At 30.0% G+C, this 17,420-nt stretch overlaps 2 protein-coding genes across 3 annotated transcripts in view; both read right to left on the bottom strand.

Moving 5' to 3' along the window:
* Positions 1–17,420, bottom strand: part of LOC136980973 (transmembrane protein 50A) — a 240,695-nt gene that overhangs the window by 100,549 nt on the left and 122,726 nt on the right. The gene's annotated exons all lie outside the window — the stretch shown is intronic.
* The window catches only part of LOC136980965 (ecdysteroid-phosphate phosphatase-like), a 104,219-nt gene that overhangs the window by 8,560 nt on the left and 78,239 nt on the right, over positions 1–17,420 (bottom strand). For both annotated transcript variants that reach the window (XM_067277165.1, XM_067277166.1), the window contains 4 exons: positions 14,550–14,758; positions 11,521–11,728; positions 8,722–8,842; positions 4,216–4,338 (listed from right to left, as the gene is read on the bottom strand). In XM_067277165.1, the coding sequence (XP_067133266.1) occupies positions 4,216–4,338; positions 8,722–8,842; positions 11,521–11,728; positions 14,550–14,758 (661 nt within the window). The remainder of the gene's footprint in view (positions 1–4,215; positions 4,339–8,721; positions 8,843–11,520; positions 11,729–14,549; positions 14,759–17,420) is intronic.

Here is a 17,420-nt window from a genome sequence, read left to right as displayed (position 1 = left end):
ACATAGTAAGTAGTGTTCCAGACTGAGAAAGAAAGGGGACTACGAATTGAGAGCGAACCTGCCGAAACCAGAGAGGAAAGGAGGCTACGAAGATCTCTAAGACATCGAGAGTCGAAGAATCTAGGCATAGAACTACTGGTGAAGTAGAGATAGATGACTACGATTGCGAGAGTGTGAAAATCATCAAGGACGTTAACTACACGACTTGGGCCCGGGTACTTCCTATCTGCCTTTTCTTTACTTTTCTTAGCCTATCCATTCCTTTTCCTTGTTAGTTCTAAGATGGTTATAAGGTTAGTTGTAAATTAGTTATTAAGTCCTCCCTTTTTATCTTCCTGTTCGTTTGTGTTATGCGTGTGTTGTATATATGTGAAGTAATAGGAGGTGACCTACTTCCCTGTAAAGTTATAGAAGTAAAATTCTGTCGAGTTGGGATCCATGTATTAAAAGAACTGCGTTCGAAAGAAATAAAAGGAGTATTCATTGTGTGAATTTTCTCTCCGTGTCGTTACTTGAAACTGTTACTTGCAGACTCGCAAATATTTCCTTCCGAACTACCACACATTTTAAGAATCATAAGTTGTGCCAACATTTGCTCAATTCCCGAAAAATGCCTGATTTTTCCAATTCCCAATTCCAATTAACTGTCCCATCACTAATATAAACTATAAAATTATTAATTAATTGAGTTGAAAAGCAAACTTTAAATTTATTTTTAACAGATAGAAATTCATTTTGGAATTGCTGAGAAAGAGGAAATGCACTTTTTTAATAGAAAATAAATGGATAAATGTATAAATCCACATAATTTATAATTATTTTATGTCAAAATCGCATTAATTTGAAAAAGTTCACTTATTGAAACATAAACCAGCAATCTCACAAATATGAGTAAGCATGCTGCTGCTGAACCATGCAGTTGTGATAAAAAGTTCTTCAAAACTTACTCATAAGTTGCTTGGAATTTTTTACCTTTGATTTTCTCAACTAAAAATTCCCCCATCAAGTAAGATATTTTTAAAGAGAAAATAGAAATTGAAGCTAATGGGCTCATTAGATCAGTACTTAATAGAACATTATGTGGTCGCTATTTTTTTATTTTAGAAAGATTTTTTAAAAATTTATTATAGAAGTAACACAATGTGGCTATCTTTTTTAAAAGTTTAAAATATGTCATTTGCCAAAATATTTAAAAATGCAACTTAAGGAAAATTCCGTTGTCAAGCATGAACTAAATGAGGTCACTGATGTCACTGCAACATAAGGGTGATCAACAATCCAAAATCAATAAAACATTTATTCTATAGTTTTTATTTTCACAAAATAAGTAGTCTATACTTTCCATCTAAACATGAAATGAATATAACGAAAATATCGTCTAGATTGGATAAAAATTGCATGAGTTTTAAGAAACACACTCACACAATGGCTTTTATATATCCTCAATAATGCTTTCTCCCTTTATTAAATAATGGTTCATAACAAGGCTTATTCATGCAAACATTATTATTGAAATCTCAGAGGATCATGTCATAAATTCTCCTTGTGAGTCAAACTTCCTGACACTGAGCCATTACACCACTGATCTTTGTGCCACCAAGTTTGTCATTAGTTCTCATTAGTTCACTTTTCATTTGTTCACCTGATATCATAATCATTGATAAATCTTTGAATAATAAAGCCATGCTATTCTAATTTTAAACTTTTAAAGTTCATATGGAGATGGATTTAAAGTTAAACCAACCAACTACTTTTTTGAGTTAATTAGTTTAATTTAAAAATTTTAAATTTAATAAATCCACTACACTATTATTAATATTAATAATTTATAGAAAAATTTAAAAATATGTAATAGCTGAAAAGCTTATATAATTATCCATATAATATTAATACTATGTTCATGTTGTTATATGAGAATGATGTGTATTGAAATTATTTGTATATAGTTTCCAGCTCAAAAAATATCATATATCTTAAAACATAATTATTATATTATAATATTCTTTAGATTTAATAAACATTGTCATTGCCTTCAAATTCTTGTTTAAGAGTATTTTTTTATTTTATTTTCAGTAAAACCTGGATTTAATGGACTTCACATTTAAAGGACAAAATTTCTGGTCTGTATCTGTATGTCATGTTTAACACCCTGTTAATTTTAAAATGATTTTGTATGTAATTATGTAAATTACATACAAAAAACATTTAAGCCTTTCCCGGCCAGGGTACCGATCTATCATTACCCTAATTGTTTCGCAAAACGGCCAGGGTACCGATTCATCGTTACCCTGTTAAAAATCGATTTTTATAAAATTTATCGACAACAGATGTCAGCACTCAACGGTATCGTCTTGTTTATCGTCTGTTTCACATATTTTTGTCCAGGTGGTGTTTTGTCGACTTAAAAAAATTTTAATTATCGATGGTTTTTCCTTAATTTTTCATTTTCTGATTATTTTTTATTTTATTTTTAGCATATTTATGCAATAATATTACTATAATAAGTTCATTAATGCTATAATAAGTTTATTCAGCTATAATATGTTAATGCATAATAAATATTCAAGTTATGACCTTCAGTTCTGATATTTTATATATTTTTTTAATTTTTAATTATTTTTTAAATCTAAAATATCTGAAAATGTTACATCTATTGCTACTGGTAATCATATGTTTATTACGAAAATAAATAATCTTGTTTGATATAAAATGAATAAAGTATATTAGTTCATTATATTAGTTGAAAGCAGAATAAAGTTCAGATTTAAAACAAATGTTTGATATAATGTGCAATAATTTCACAACGAATAAACGTACATGCATAAATGTTATATCAAATTGTACAGAACAATATTGTATGTCATATTGGCTCAGTGACAATAAGAATGAAGTAACCAGACAATGTTAATTTTGACAAATAGTAACAAATTTTCAAGTCTGAATGTCAGTTATCATATATTATTATTTTTTTCTCATAAATTTTTCAAACAAACTTTATTGAAATATATCGTATTTAAAACTAACTATATTGATAAATATATGTGATTTTTTTCATATGAATAAAATAATAATTTAATTTTTAGTGAATTTTTAAAATAATATTGCCTGATTCACCTATTTTAACCTTGGCCGTTTTACAAAATAAGGGGCGTGGCAAATGGCAGGCTAAGGGTTAAATACCCTGTAATGTAAATTAACAGGGTTTTATTTTTCAAATCTAAGAGTTACCACTCAACTTCATGCCACAATGGGATGTCTCAATATATCATCATCATCAGATGAATAAATAGGAAATTTCTTTTTTTCCTCAAATTTAAATTTTGTTTTCTTTTTATAATGACATTAATTGTATTTAGCTAAACAAATAAATAAAGTGTATTTTCCAAAAAATGTTTGTTTATTTTGATTTAGATCATATACTTGTTTATAGTCTCAGAACTACAATAAGTACACAAGCAATAATACATATTGAAAAATTTTCTGTGAAATTAAACTTCTCATATGTACTTAATTTTAATTACACAAACATATCTACATATGTAAAAACAGATAAACTAACTGGTTTGTCAATTTTTTAACACAGGCATTTGAAAAACCTACATTATTATATAATGTACTTTCGACTTTAATGGACATCCCACTCAGCCAAATTAGTCTGTTAAATTGAAGTTTAATTGTATTATGGTTATATTTTTAATTTAACACACTGTTTTTTTTCAATCTCTAAATTACTGTATTTTTCAAAAATACTATCTGTCATTTTAATTAAAACACTGTATTATTGGTGAGATGCCATCATAACCTATCTTTTTCATATATATATATAAATATAAAATAGAAGTTTAGTAATTGGAATCTACAGAACAAGTAGAGCCATTTTACCAGATAATTTTGTGAAAATAAAAAACAAGTTATATGCTATCTGAATGTTGTAGACATTGCTGTACATTTTGTACAAGTGATGCATGCTATTGTATGCTTCCAATTTGTTCACATATTCTTTAATCATTCTGATGATGATACAATGCATGAATATACTTTGTTCAGACTGATTGAAAACCCTGTAAAACATCAAAGAACACACTATTGCCTGAGGTCTTTAGCACACCATTCATCAAACAAATTCAAATTTTTGGAATACAAGCATTATCAGACAATTCTGAATTAACAGGTACTAGATTAACAAACTTCTATTGTAAATTAATATAAACATACCAGTAAGAGATGCCTGATACAGGCCAATTTTTGTAAGTGGAGAGTCTTTTAAATAATCCTGAGGTCCACCTTTGCGGGGAGGCACTATGTTTGGCATGTTTAGATCCTTCTTTACATAATTTCCTAATTATAAGAAAAAAAATAAAATTTAATAATTTTTTTATTATAAAAAACATTGTAACAATAAAGACTTTGTCTTTATTAAAAAATTATGATAATTGTGTTATTAATGGCAGCTATAATTTCTGCAACATTTAACAACTGCAAATGTGTCCAAATAATGTATGTACTGTACTTTACCATACAATAATTTTGATCATTATTCATAACAAAAAGTATCTATTTATAGTTAATAATTAATGATAAATATATGAAATCTGTAAACATTAAGTATTTCTGAATTTCTTTGAAATCTAAATTAAAAATACTTTATTTACATTCTGATTTATAATAAAATATGAAATATTGCAATATGATAATAATAGCAGAAAGTAAACTTTTGCAATAATTACATTCATTGGTCTTGTACAGATATTTGAAAGTACTAGACATTACAAATATATGGAGTATAGGTTATAGGAGTTTGTAATGAAGTACAATTACAAAAAATATTTAGTAATAAGCTGTCACATTTAAATTTTTTGAAGTTTATGTTGCCTCAAATAAAATTTGTAACAATGTTAGATTTTAATACTGTTATTATCAATACTTCTTGAAACAATCTATACTATTTTGAACACATTTGGATTACAGATCTTTGTGAGAGAAGAATACCATATGGTTTAAAGCCAGACAATTGCCAGATTATATTGGGCTACATTAATGCTACTATTAATAATTAAATGTTAATTAATTTGATTTAGAGGTAAGTATTAAGTGCCATCTTTTGATAAATTTAATAATTATAATTAAGTTAATATTTTAATAATTAATTTAGAAGATTCTGGAAGAAAAAAATTGGACTAAAGTGCGACTTGAATCTGCAACTCCCACTTACCATGTGATCATGTTGCCAATTACACTACTTGGACCTCTATCCAATCTTTGCTTCCAGAACTATTAATTTAATTTAGATACAGTCAAACCCTGAAAACGCCTCTGTTTACAAACAATTTGGTTTATAAACAAAATATTGAATGCCATATTTGCTCTGGTTTACAATAATTTGGTTTCTGAACAAGCTACTCGGCAGAGCCAGTCCCCAATGGTCAACTTCCTACACTTCCTTTGTTAAGAAAGATAATGACCCAACCAATCAACAACAGGACTACCAATTCAGTAGTGGCACTGACATTCACCTTGCATCATTAGACATCACAACGTGAACCACTGATCTTGTTATTATTCAAATTAGATTTCAATGCACATGTGAGTAAGATACTACTTCTGGTTTTCAGTATGCATCACAATTCAATTTAAATCAAATTAACATATCATCATCCTACACACCGGGGTGTATAAAATATAAATCGAACTCACTTGTGCCTATTGACCGGTGTGAAATAAATAACTTCAATTCAACGAACGTTTTCTGGACGCCTTCCGTGTCCTTCTTCAGGTTAACTGCTGGATTCTATTATTTTTAAAAAACTGCGTTCCGATCTTTTAAGAACAAATTCAAATGAAGATAGTTCGAAAGCGCGATGACCATCGCGCATGCGCTATATCTGTCGTGCTCCTTGTCGTACTGTATCATATTCTTTTTAATCTTTGTATTCTTTTTTATCTTTGGGTCACATGATTTCATGTGTTATCGGACCCAAATAAATCTTCATGCATCCTCTTGTAATAAAGTTTGCCAAGCAAGCGAAAGAGTTATCTCGTCGCGTGAATTAATGCATGTTGTTTTAGTTTGCGCTTTATGTATCTCTATCGCTTCCAGCCATTTGAGGTGTTCCATCCGAGTCGTTTTAGTTATTAGCGTGGCCCCCGCGAAGTCCACATTAATGCCCGGTTCAGAAGCGTACACTGCAAGCGACGTGGTAGCTCTGTTGTATCTTATATCCGCCTCGTGTTCTTTAACCCTGACTTCCATAGAGCGTTTCGTTGATCCTATGTAGATCAGATCCCTATTAAATCTCTCGTCCTTTATCGGGATTCGGTATACGCCTGCCATTCTATTCGGGTCCGATGGGTCCTTTCCGTTACGTAACAAAGTGTAAATGGTTGGGCCTCTCCTATAAGCAACGGTGACCTTACGTCTCCTTGCGATAGACGCGTATACGGATTTCAAGGTCGGGTTATATGTGATGGGTATTCTCTCCACCTCCATATTTTGGTTGTTACTTTGTGCCACTGCAGGTGCGTTTTGGCTCATTCGTGCTCTTTGGCGTTCCGCCATTCTTGGAATAATGTTGCGGTAGCCGTGTAGGTAAGGTCACCATTGCTTATAGGAGAGGCCCAACCATTTACACTTTGTTACGTAACGGAAAGGACCCATCGGACCCGAATAGAATGGCAGGCGTATACCGAATCCCGATAAAGGACGAGAGATTTAATAGGGATCTGATCTACATAGGATCAACGAAACGCTCTATGGAAGTCAGGGTTAAAGAACACGAGGCGGATATAAGATACAACAGAGCTACCACGTCGCTTGCAGTGTACGCTTCTGAACCGGGCATTAATGTGGACTTCGCGGGGGCCACGCTAATAACTAAAACGACTCGGATGGAACACCTCAAATGGCTGGAAGCGATAGAGATACATAAAGCGCAAACTAAAACAACATGCATTAATTCACGTGACGAGATAACTCTTTCGCTTGCTTGGCAAACTTTATTACAAGAGGATGCATGAAGATTTATTTGGGTCCGATAACACATGAAATCATGTGACCCAAAGATAAAAAAGAATAAAAAGATTAAAAAGAATATGATACAGTACGACAAGGAGCACGACAGATATAGCGCATGCGCGATGGTCATCGCGCTTTCGAACTATCTTCATTTGAATTTGTTCTTAAAAGATCGGAACGCAGTTTTTTAAAAATAATAGAATCCAGCAGTTAACCTGAAGAAGGACACGGAAGGCGTCCAGAAAACGTTCGTTGAATTGAAGTTATTTATTTCACACCGGTCAATAGGCACAAGTGAGTTCGATTTATAAATCAAATTAATTAATAAAAACTGTGTTAATTGACATTTGCATAATATAAATGGCATCCAATAATTTATATTTAAAGGTGCTTAACTCAAATTAAATAACAAAAATTCATTAACATATTATATATTATAATATTAACGTTTAATATAATATTTATTAGGTAGCCAGTTAATTAAAATTAAAAATAATAAACTAATAATTAAAACTCTAGTTTTCACACTGCAACTGAAAGTAAAATTAAAAATAAAATCAAAATTAATTAATTAATTAAAATTTAAATCAAAACAATTGAAACATAATATTTTGGAAACTGTGGATTAAGTACTTGTTGTCTGCCTTGATTAATTTGGTTATATTTCATCCAGGCAGAGCCAAGTCTCTATTTACAGCAATTTTGTTGTGTTAGTTTCAGTTTCAGTTGGTGATTACAAAACATTTTGCTTTTAATATATATATAAATAATAATATATTATATCACATTTGTAAGAATTTTTACGGATGAAATGCTGCTAAAAAGGAAAAAAAAAGGCTTAGTTTTGGGAGTCGGGAATGGATTAATCCATTTTACATTGTTTCTTATGTAAAATTGTTTCTGTTTCAGAACAAATCAGTTTCCAAAGAACTTTTAGGAATGAATTAAGTTTGTAAACCAAGGTTTGACTGTATAACCATACTGGTTACTCACAGTGCTGACTAGGAACAACTCAACATCCATGACCTAAAACTTACCACTATAGCAATCAGTTGGCTATTTTAATTAACAATAGCCATATCATGATTGCCATATTAATTGCCTGATTGCCAATAATTAATAGTTCTGGAAGCAAAGAATCAGACAGAGGTCCAGGTAGCAGAAACAATCTTCTCACATTATTATTCAATAATGTGAGAAGATTGTTTAGTTAAGCTATCTAAAAAGTCAATTTCCTTCTCATTTTAGCCCGAACACAAAAACTTAGACTACTAATTGATGTCAGGGGGGAGGGAAAATATATATTCAGCAAAACTGTATCCATCAAAGAAAAATATAAGTTCAGAAAAAATGTTTTCTCCCTGGTTCTCAGCGACTTCAGAAATTACAAGAAAATTATAAATACAAAATTAAAGTCAAAATTATCAATCAGAAACATATTTGTTTCTAGTAAACAAATTACACCTATACTAGAAATTGTGATATATAAATCACGCACAATCTTGAAAACATAAATAAATAGATAATCTAATCAATTATTTAAAAAACATGAACTTAATGGTCAAATATTTAGCAAGTCTAAAATTCTTAATTTATTAGAAGATTCAAAATTTTACACCAATAGAAATTTACAAATTTTTATTTATCATATTTATACATAAATAATTTATAACATTAATTGTAAAAACATTTATTTTTACCATAATTACCTGTACTATCAAAACAAATTGGAATCCATGAACCAAAAGTGAAGTCTACTCTTTCTGCATGCCTGATAACAAATAACTGTCTGGGCATTTGCTTTCGGTCTTCTCTTTTAAATCTAATACTCTATAATTTACAAATAGTTATAATTTAGAAATTTATGAATACCAAATCACTTTTTAATTAGTTCTAATCAAAGAATATAGAACAAACAATTACAAATTCCAGATATTTTGGTGTACTTAAACTTGAAGGTTAATTAAAGCATTCACTACTGAAGATATTATATATATAGTATTTTAAACATGGAATGTAATTACTATAAAGATTGTTACCATAATTATGGGCAAATAATCTGCAGAAAATTACAAGAATGAAATTAAAACATTTGTATAATCAGCTCTAGCATATAACCTGTGCCTTTGGAGAAGCTGTTGAAAGCAAGATAATTCACAACAAGCATTTTAGAATTTGCCATCTCAAGCATTAAAATATCACGTTTTCTGTTTCATTTTTGTTAACAAATCATTGTAGATATACACAAGCAAAACGGCAAAGCTGTATTTGGGACAAGACTATGTCTCGGAGACTCACTACTAAGCGGAATCACTTTGACGCTCACGGCGAGTCTTGTTCTCATTCTCCAATCTTCTTTGGTATTGCTGGTTTTGAGTGCGATTGTTCAAACTTCGCTGGCCCGGCCACGACCACGAGGTCGTCTACGATGCATTTTCGGTGAAATTAACCTATCCATGTCGAAATTTCTTTCCGTTGCGTGTCGGCCCAGGTTGAATTTTTGTCAATGCCTAATGAAAATTTCCTGTTTTTTAAAAAAATAATCATGGCTATTGTATCATCTGAAATTATTTTTTTTTTATTTTGCACAAACAATATACAGTTTAACCCGATTATAACATCATCGGATGTAACGACAATCCCAATATAACGTCTTTAGTGGCGTGACTAAAATCTGTATGTGGCATGTCCTACCTTGTCCATAATGTCCACGTCTTTTGTTCTGCTGGTAAAAATTAACTGAGAAATGACCCAGGAAAATAATTTACTTAATTTGGATCAGCTATGTGATATTTACAATAGTGTCGAGATATAATACAAATCCAAGATCAGCATGGCTGTCGACTCAAAGTTAATTAACGTGAAGTGAAAAGATGTCTCTCCTACCTTGTCCATGATGACCTTGACCACGTGTTCTGCGTCTTTTGTTCTACTGGTAAAAATTAACTGAGAAACTTAATTTACTTAATTTGTATCGGCTATGCGATATTTACAATAGTGTCGAGATATAATATAAATCCAAGATCGGCAGGCTGTCAAATCGAAAGGTTAACTAAATGAAGTAAAAAGATGTCTCTCCTCGTTAGAGTTTAGGAGCAAAGTGAGGTCAAAGGAGAAAGGTCACAAGGTGGTGCCCTCTGCCCTACACATCAAATTTTTATCAGTCCCACAATTTTACTATACTAGATAATGTTAAAAAAATCCACTTGTAACAACATAAAACCGTTTTAACGTCATATTTGAAGCACTCCCAAATTTACAAAATTAGATTACAAATTTTATTTAACACTAGCAGACCCGGCCATGCATTACTGTGGTTCAAAATGTATCTATTATAAATGTATAACACTTCCCTGCGGGGGGAATTTAGAAAAATCCCTTCTTAGTGTACATTCTCTTGACGTACCCTATTAAAATGCAATCAAAAACGCAAAAAACCGCATCTAAAATAGTATAATAGAACCTGAGTTCTTTGCAGTACACTTTAATTTTGTCCCTCTCCATTGCATGGGGGGATTTCGACATGTATATTATATAAAAACACGCTCGATTCGAATGCAACGTTGTGTCAAAATTTCAAAGCAATCAGTGAAGAACTTTCGGAGATTTAGGATTAGGAACAAATGAACATTACATTTTTATTTATATAGATAGAAGATACTACATGTTCAGTCCTAAGGTCAGAGTTCACTTCTTAGAATGACTGTGGGTGGTACTCTCCCCACCTGACTTCGGTGGAATGAGGTGCCTGTTTTGCCTGTTTGTAGAAGAGGGTTGCCATTTTGTATTTTATTTTGACTCAGTTCTCGGTCCCCTGACTACCTACAAGTCTGGATTTTTTTTATGTGCAAATGATTTGGGAACCTAATACTCTGTGCCAAATATCAACTCTTGACATGTACTCCTTCATATCTCTAAGCTGGTAACATAGACCGGCAGTACGATTTTATAAACAAGACCATAGTCTTGTCAATAAACAACCAAGCCCAAATATTCTGCAATAATCATATTAATTTCTGGATTATTTGGACTTGACTTGAAGATAGAGTAAGAAGGCTGTCTGCAGACTTTGCCTTGAATGGAAGAGGAGGGGTTACGAAGTAAGGATTGGGGTGAGGGGAAGAGGTGGGAGGATAGTTGATAGGGATAGAGTGTGAAGGGAAGATAGTGTAGTGGGAACACATTGGCGTCTTGCACCGCAATTATTAAGTAATAAAAACAAATAGAAGATAATACAGCATGCCAATTTGGCGACGATGAGTACGGATTATTTGGACTGTACGAGTAATTAGACTAACTGTCAATAATTAATATAAAATAATTACTTCTAAAGCTAGGTAGTAAGACTGATATCTTATATGAACATTAATTAATAATTACAATCATTTTTGAATTAAATTTAATAATTTTATTTAATTTTTATTTTAAAAATTAAATCTTATAATTATTTAAATATATATTAAAAGGAAATAATATTTAAATACTTAAAAATAAAAAGTATATCGTACATTTGTGTTTCCAGAATTTGTAAAAGACAATTCTTTTGAATGAGGACTATGTTTTGGACTATTTAATAACTCCTCCTCTTCATAAGGTTGCAGATGGCGATGAAGTTTAGGTGACTGCTTTGTATCGCTATTTTGTTGAAGTAATCTTTTAGAGATAAAATTATCTTCAGTATTATCAGGAGGAATATTTTTAGACAATGGAACAGATCTGTAATAAAAATATTAAGATTCTAAAAATAAAATCATAATAACGCACTCAGAACCAATTATGATGTGATAATAAAACAATGAAAACGAACGTTTTCGAACCCCTTCTGGGCTCTGCTTCAGGTTCTTAACCGTTCCTAGATGGTTATTCGATAATGGAATAACGTTTAAGTTTGATTATAAGTTCGAAAAAATTTGCAAAAAACCATGTCGCACATACACAACAAATTGGCATTTCTGGAAAAAACAAGTGGCTAGAGCGAGTTGTGAATCAGCTCTTGTGAACAGCCTCTTATAATTGAACTTTTATTAAGCATTATTCCATTATTGAATAACCATCCAGGAACGGTTAAGAACCTGATGCAGAGCCCAGAATGGGTTCAAAAACGTTTGTTTTCATTGTTTTATTATCACACCGTAATTGGTTCCAAGTGCATCATTATCATTAATTCAGTGTGGTGAGTAGTTATTTAATAAGATCATAATATAATAATAAATTTCAAAATAAAGTTGTATGAAACAATAAAAAAAAAAAGAAAATGAAGGTTTTTGAAAATGTTTTTCATTGTTAACTATGGGTCTGGAACCAGAGGAGACAATTAAGTCATAGTCCACCTACTTTTTCCCTGTCAAAAACCAAAGCTTAAAACATAAATCGGAAATATAAGCATGCAGAGATATATATACGGCATAAACGAGTTATATATTTAATCATGTTTTCTGTATGGGAAAAATAGTTGTTGAAAATGGAATAGCACTGTAATAAATTGCTTAATTAATACACTAATTTAATTACAAAATATATCTTTAGTTTTTGATTTGCTTTCTTTAACAATTTATAAATGAAACACCTTGGGGACATATAGTGCTAACCCTCAGTTCATGGCATTTGAGATATTCAATTACAAATAATGTGCCTGAGCATCAGCACACATCCATATCATCAGAGAAAAAGTACACTTGGTCATTGCTGATTGCAAAAAATAAAGTGACTATTACTTTTCTGATGGAATGGATTTCTGAAGCATTCCAAGCTTTCTATTACCAGATCCAGACAGATATTATTAAACACTTTACTTCAAGCAAAGCCTTAAATTATTTCCCAGTAAGATTTAATTCAAAAAATTTTTTTTGGCTAACATTTTCAATCTGCAATTGGAGATCTTCAGGTCTTGATTCTATATTTGATGATGGAATGATTAAATTAAACAATGATGTTTTTCAGAAAATTAAATTAAAGAGATTCTCAAGATATATAAAATAGAAATAAAAGTAATGTTAAATATAAAATTACAAAATATACAATTAAACTACACATTTGAAGACTATATAACAATAACTGAAAACTTTTTGTTACACTTGTCCCTAATCATAATGTTGTTGATGTGGAAACACTAATGAATAACACTGAGAAAAATAGAATAAAAATATTAAATAGAAATAAAAATATTTTCTAGACAATATTTTTTGATTTTCAATGAACAATGCTGTGAGAATTACAGAAATTCTTGCAGACATACAGTGCTATTCCAGATTACTTTGATCCGATCTTTCTTGCAGGATTTTTTTTATTAAATACAGTGGAATCTCGCTTAACGAGCATAATTCATTCCAGAGTCTTACTTGTAATGCAAAACACTCATTAAGTGAAACAATTTTTTCCATAGAAATTAATGTAAAATACATTAATGCGTTCCACGCCAAAAAATGCTCAAATGTTTTATGTATAATGTTTATTCAAAAAAAAATTATACAATATACACTGTTAAGGAGCGTGAATCGTCATCATCTTCATCTAGCATGGAATGAACCATCCCGGAATGAGAATTCAATTTGTAAAAACAAAAAAAAAAAAAAATCACATCTAATAAGTTTGATAAACACTCCAAACGATATGCCAAATTCTTGGGTTATGTAAAGGCTATAATTAAATATTAGAAATTAATTAATTTGACTAGAGGTAAGCAGTTATGTTTCCATCTCGTATTAAATTTAATAATTATAAATAGTTAATTTTTAATTCAGACATTTCTAAAATTTAATTTAGAATCTGTCATTAAATTTAATGACCCAAGAATTTGGCATATCGTTTGGCATGTTTATTATATAACGGGCTATGGTTGTTGATGTTTATAAGTAATATGTGTGAACACAAGTTTGGAAAAATATGTGATTACAAGCAACAGTAAGATGCTAGCGGGATGAGTGCTAAACACAGACTGATGGAGCATGCCGCATGCGCACAATTTGGGACTTCCCCTCTCCTCATCACTCATTATGCAAGGCAGATTTTTACAATTTGTTTTGCTCATCATGCAAAATACTTGTGCGAGGTTCCACTGTAATCATAATCTTTTGTTTTGAGCATGAGACGACAGTCACATCTACAGGAAATGTTTGAAGAGCAAAAATATTAACACACATATTCATACAATTTTAGGATTTTTTTAAACATTTAGACTCAATTACATCAGAAACTTGATTCTGAGTGTTAGCATTATATGTCCCTGAGGGCTTCAAATATAAAATTTAAATTTTAGCTTTGAGGTTTTAAAGTGATATAAAATATGGCCAAAAAATTTAAAATAAACACTATTTATCAATGTAACTTTAACTGATAAGCAATATCACAATATTGTAGTTTCTCTCTTATCTCTATTAATAGCAGGTTTTATAATCAATTTTATTAAAATATTTGCTACTCTAAAAATTTATGAAATAAATTACTCTTAAAAACTTCAATAGTACAAAAGATACAAATTCTCATTGTTTAATATTTTAAAATATATAATTTTAAAAAACGTTAAATATTATGATATTACCTGTGTAAGGTCCAAGCATCAGATTCAGCTGCTCTTTCAATATAATTTATTGGAAGGAATCCTGTACAGCCAGTTAACCATGATGTTCCTTCTACCCAACCATCAACGGAACTATTGATTTGATCAGCATTAACATAAACATAATCACCAATTAAAAGTTCTAATTCATCTTGTTCTTGTGGAACATGAGAATATAACACTTTGTGCACCTAAAATTATTTAAATTAAAAATCTGTATTGAATAAGTTTCAACAAACTATCAGATATTATTATTAAAAATTAAAGCCCTACCATAAAAATATATTTTCAGATAAATATTTGGTAGATCTAATATTTATAATTTCTTACTCATTTTTTTATCATCTAATATCTATTTACTATTGTATTTCAGACTTCTATTCAACAATTCTATTTAGAAAGAAAACTATCCATTTTTATATAAATATAAATTAAACTAAAAATAAGCTTAATTTAAAAAATTGCATATTTTTTATTAATCAAAATAAAAGCATCTTCATCTTTATTATTCTTGATTTAAGCTTGATTATTATTATTATTGTTGTTTAGATTTATTCTTATTATTCTTTAGATTTTGTAAATTTTAACATTCCTCCTCCTCTCTACAGTCTTCAATATCTTTCTTTTGTTTTGTTTGAATAATAGTGAATAAAAACACTACTAACTTATATTTTTGAAATTAAGATTTTTTGTTTTTGTCTATCTCAAAATAAAATATATATGCTATTACACTGTATTAAAGGAAAAATATCTAATATCAAAAAATTAGATAAAGTGCAAATTTACTTTTATTTTACTATTAACACTTCAATTTCTTATCAAAAACATAAAAGTAAAGTAAGATTAAACAAAGACAAATTTAAAATCATGTATCATTTAATTATATTAAATGTTTTCTAAAAATATCCAAGTTTTATCTTTAGATACATTACAAATTCAGCTGTTTAGTTCTAAATGTATTTACATAAAACTTTGTAATTTTAGATTTTAATAATATTTTAATGTTCATATTAATAAACTGATTAGAAACATTCATATTAAATAACATTTCAATTCTAATTTGTGCTATTTCTGTTTATTTTTTGATTAAAGAAATAATCTCCAATATGTAATATTAAACATACTTAATACAGTCAAATCTATTCAAATTATTCAATAAATTGAACTCACCAGTATTTACCTTAAAATTTGTATATAATTTGGTGTTAAGTTTGAATTTTTAGTATAAACTTAGATAATTCAAAACTAATTTGAATTAAAATACCTGATATCCATGATAAAGGACATTCTCATAATTTGGAAATAAAACTTTAAATGAGAAAGTAGCAAGTAGTTAACTGATTTATATACATACAGGCTCCATACAGGTAATTCCATCTGTGATTTCCCAACTTTCCCTGACCAGTTATGATATTGTTCTGCATTTCTCCTTTCCATTATGTAATATTTGGCCACATCTATTTAAGTTCATTTTGCACACAATTATATAATTTTTTAATTTATTTATTAAAAAACAGTTTATTCACTTCTTACAAAAAATGAAAAACTTGTGTAAAATCATTTACATAATTTTAGTACTCAGACACCTTATAGCTCTGAGAAATTATTAATTTAATAATGCAAACGTTTTCCACCTGTTCCACAGGTCATCTTCAAGCAATTTTTACTTTTGGAATGTTATCTCATGCAGGATCGAATGTATATGCGCAAGATATTTGAAATTTTTAAAAAACCATTGGAACATTCCATGTAAAATATAAAATATAAACAATAATAAAAACATTAATAAAATTAATTAAATAAACGTATTGATCTGCTAAATAATAAGGGATGTAAGCTGACATAATATATATCTATATTCTATACGGGATGAGGATAGGCTGTATGCTCGATTAAATGGGGTGTTTGTCAATCATGAATTTCCACGCAGTTAGCAAATTCATTGTGTCTTTATAGTTCAAACATCTACCTGTTGTCCCTGATCTGTATATTTCAAATTTTTCCATGGTTAATGCTAACGATGGTGAGCGTACTTGTTTGATAACTTTGGCTTCATTCCAATTAATTACTGATCCCTCCGTTTGTGCCATTCTTGATAAGGTGGTAGTGCAGTGTCCTTTACTGATGTCATACATGTGTTCTTTTAGTCTTTTGTTTAAGCCCCTGTTAGTGACTCCTATGTATTCTTTACTCAGGCCCAGTTGATCATTTTCGTATGGTATTTTATAGACCCCAGAGCATTCATCCGCTTTTGTGCTATCTTTATCGTTCCTGAGGGCACTGTAGATGGTGGGTGCCCGCTTATAAATCAGCTTTGCATTCTTACACCTGGCTATTTCTTACATTTACATAATTATCTATGCCATTTCTATGTCATAAATAAAATGAAATTTTCTTATACATAAGAAAAAGATTCACATTATGTCATGAAACCAAATTTTCTTAAAGTGAGGAGGCAGAAAATTAAAAATAATTTAAACAGAATAAATTGTGTACTTTGTAAGGGGGAGAAATCATTAACATGTGCTTAACAGCACGAATCTATTCAAAGTCGTTACATTTTTTCCCATCTCTCCTTGAAACTTATAATGGGAGCAATGGAGTTTTAGCAGAAAAGCAGATTGTTGTCAATGGAGTTCCAATGACTTCAACACATTCCAAGTCATTATATATTGGTTCAGGAAGCAGTGCACTCAAAATATTGTTGGAGTTAATGCATTTTTCTTATGCTCTGTATACAATCTGCATCATTTGGCATTAGTCATTTTGGACTTTTCTGATTCTTTTTGAAATTTTCTTTCCAATGATAGACATTTCTTACATTTCTGTTCATATTTCCTTTGCAATTTCTTC

Source organism: Centruroides vittatus, unplaced genomic scaffold (genome assembly GCF_030686945.1).
Source record: "Centruroides vittatus isolate TY-2023 unplaced genomic scaffold, ASM3068694v2 contig_738, whole genome shotgun sequence".
Taxonomy (NCBI): Eukaryota; Metazoa; Arthropoda; class Arachnida; order Scorpiones; family Buthidae; genus Centruroides; species Centruroides vittatus.
This window is presented reverse-complemented; position numbering and strand designations above follow the sequence as displayed.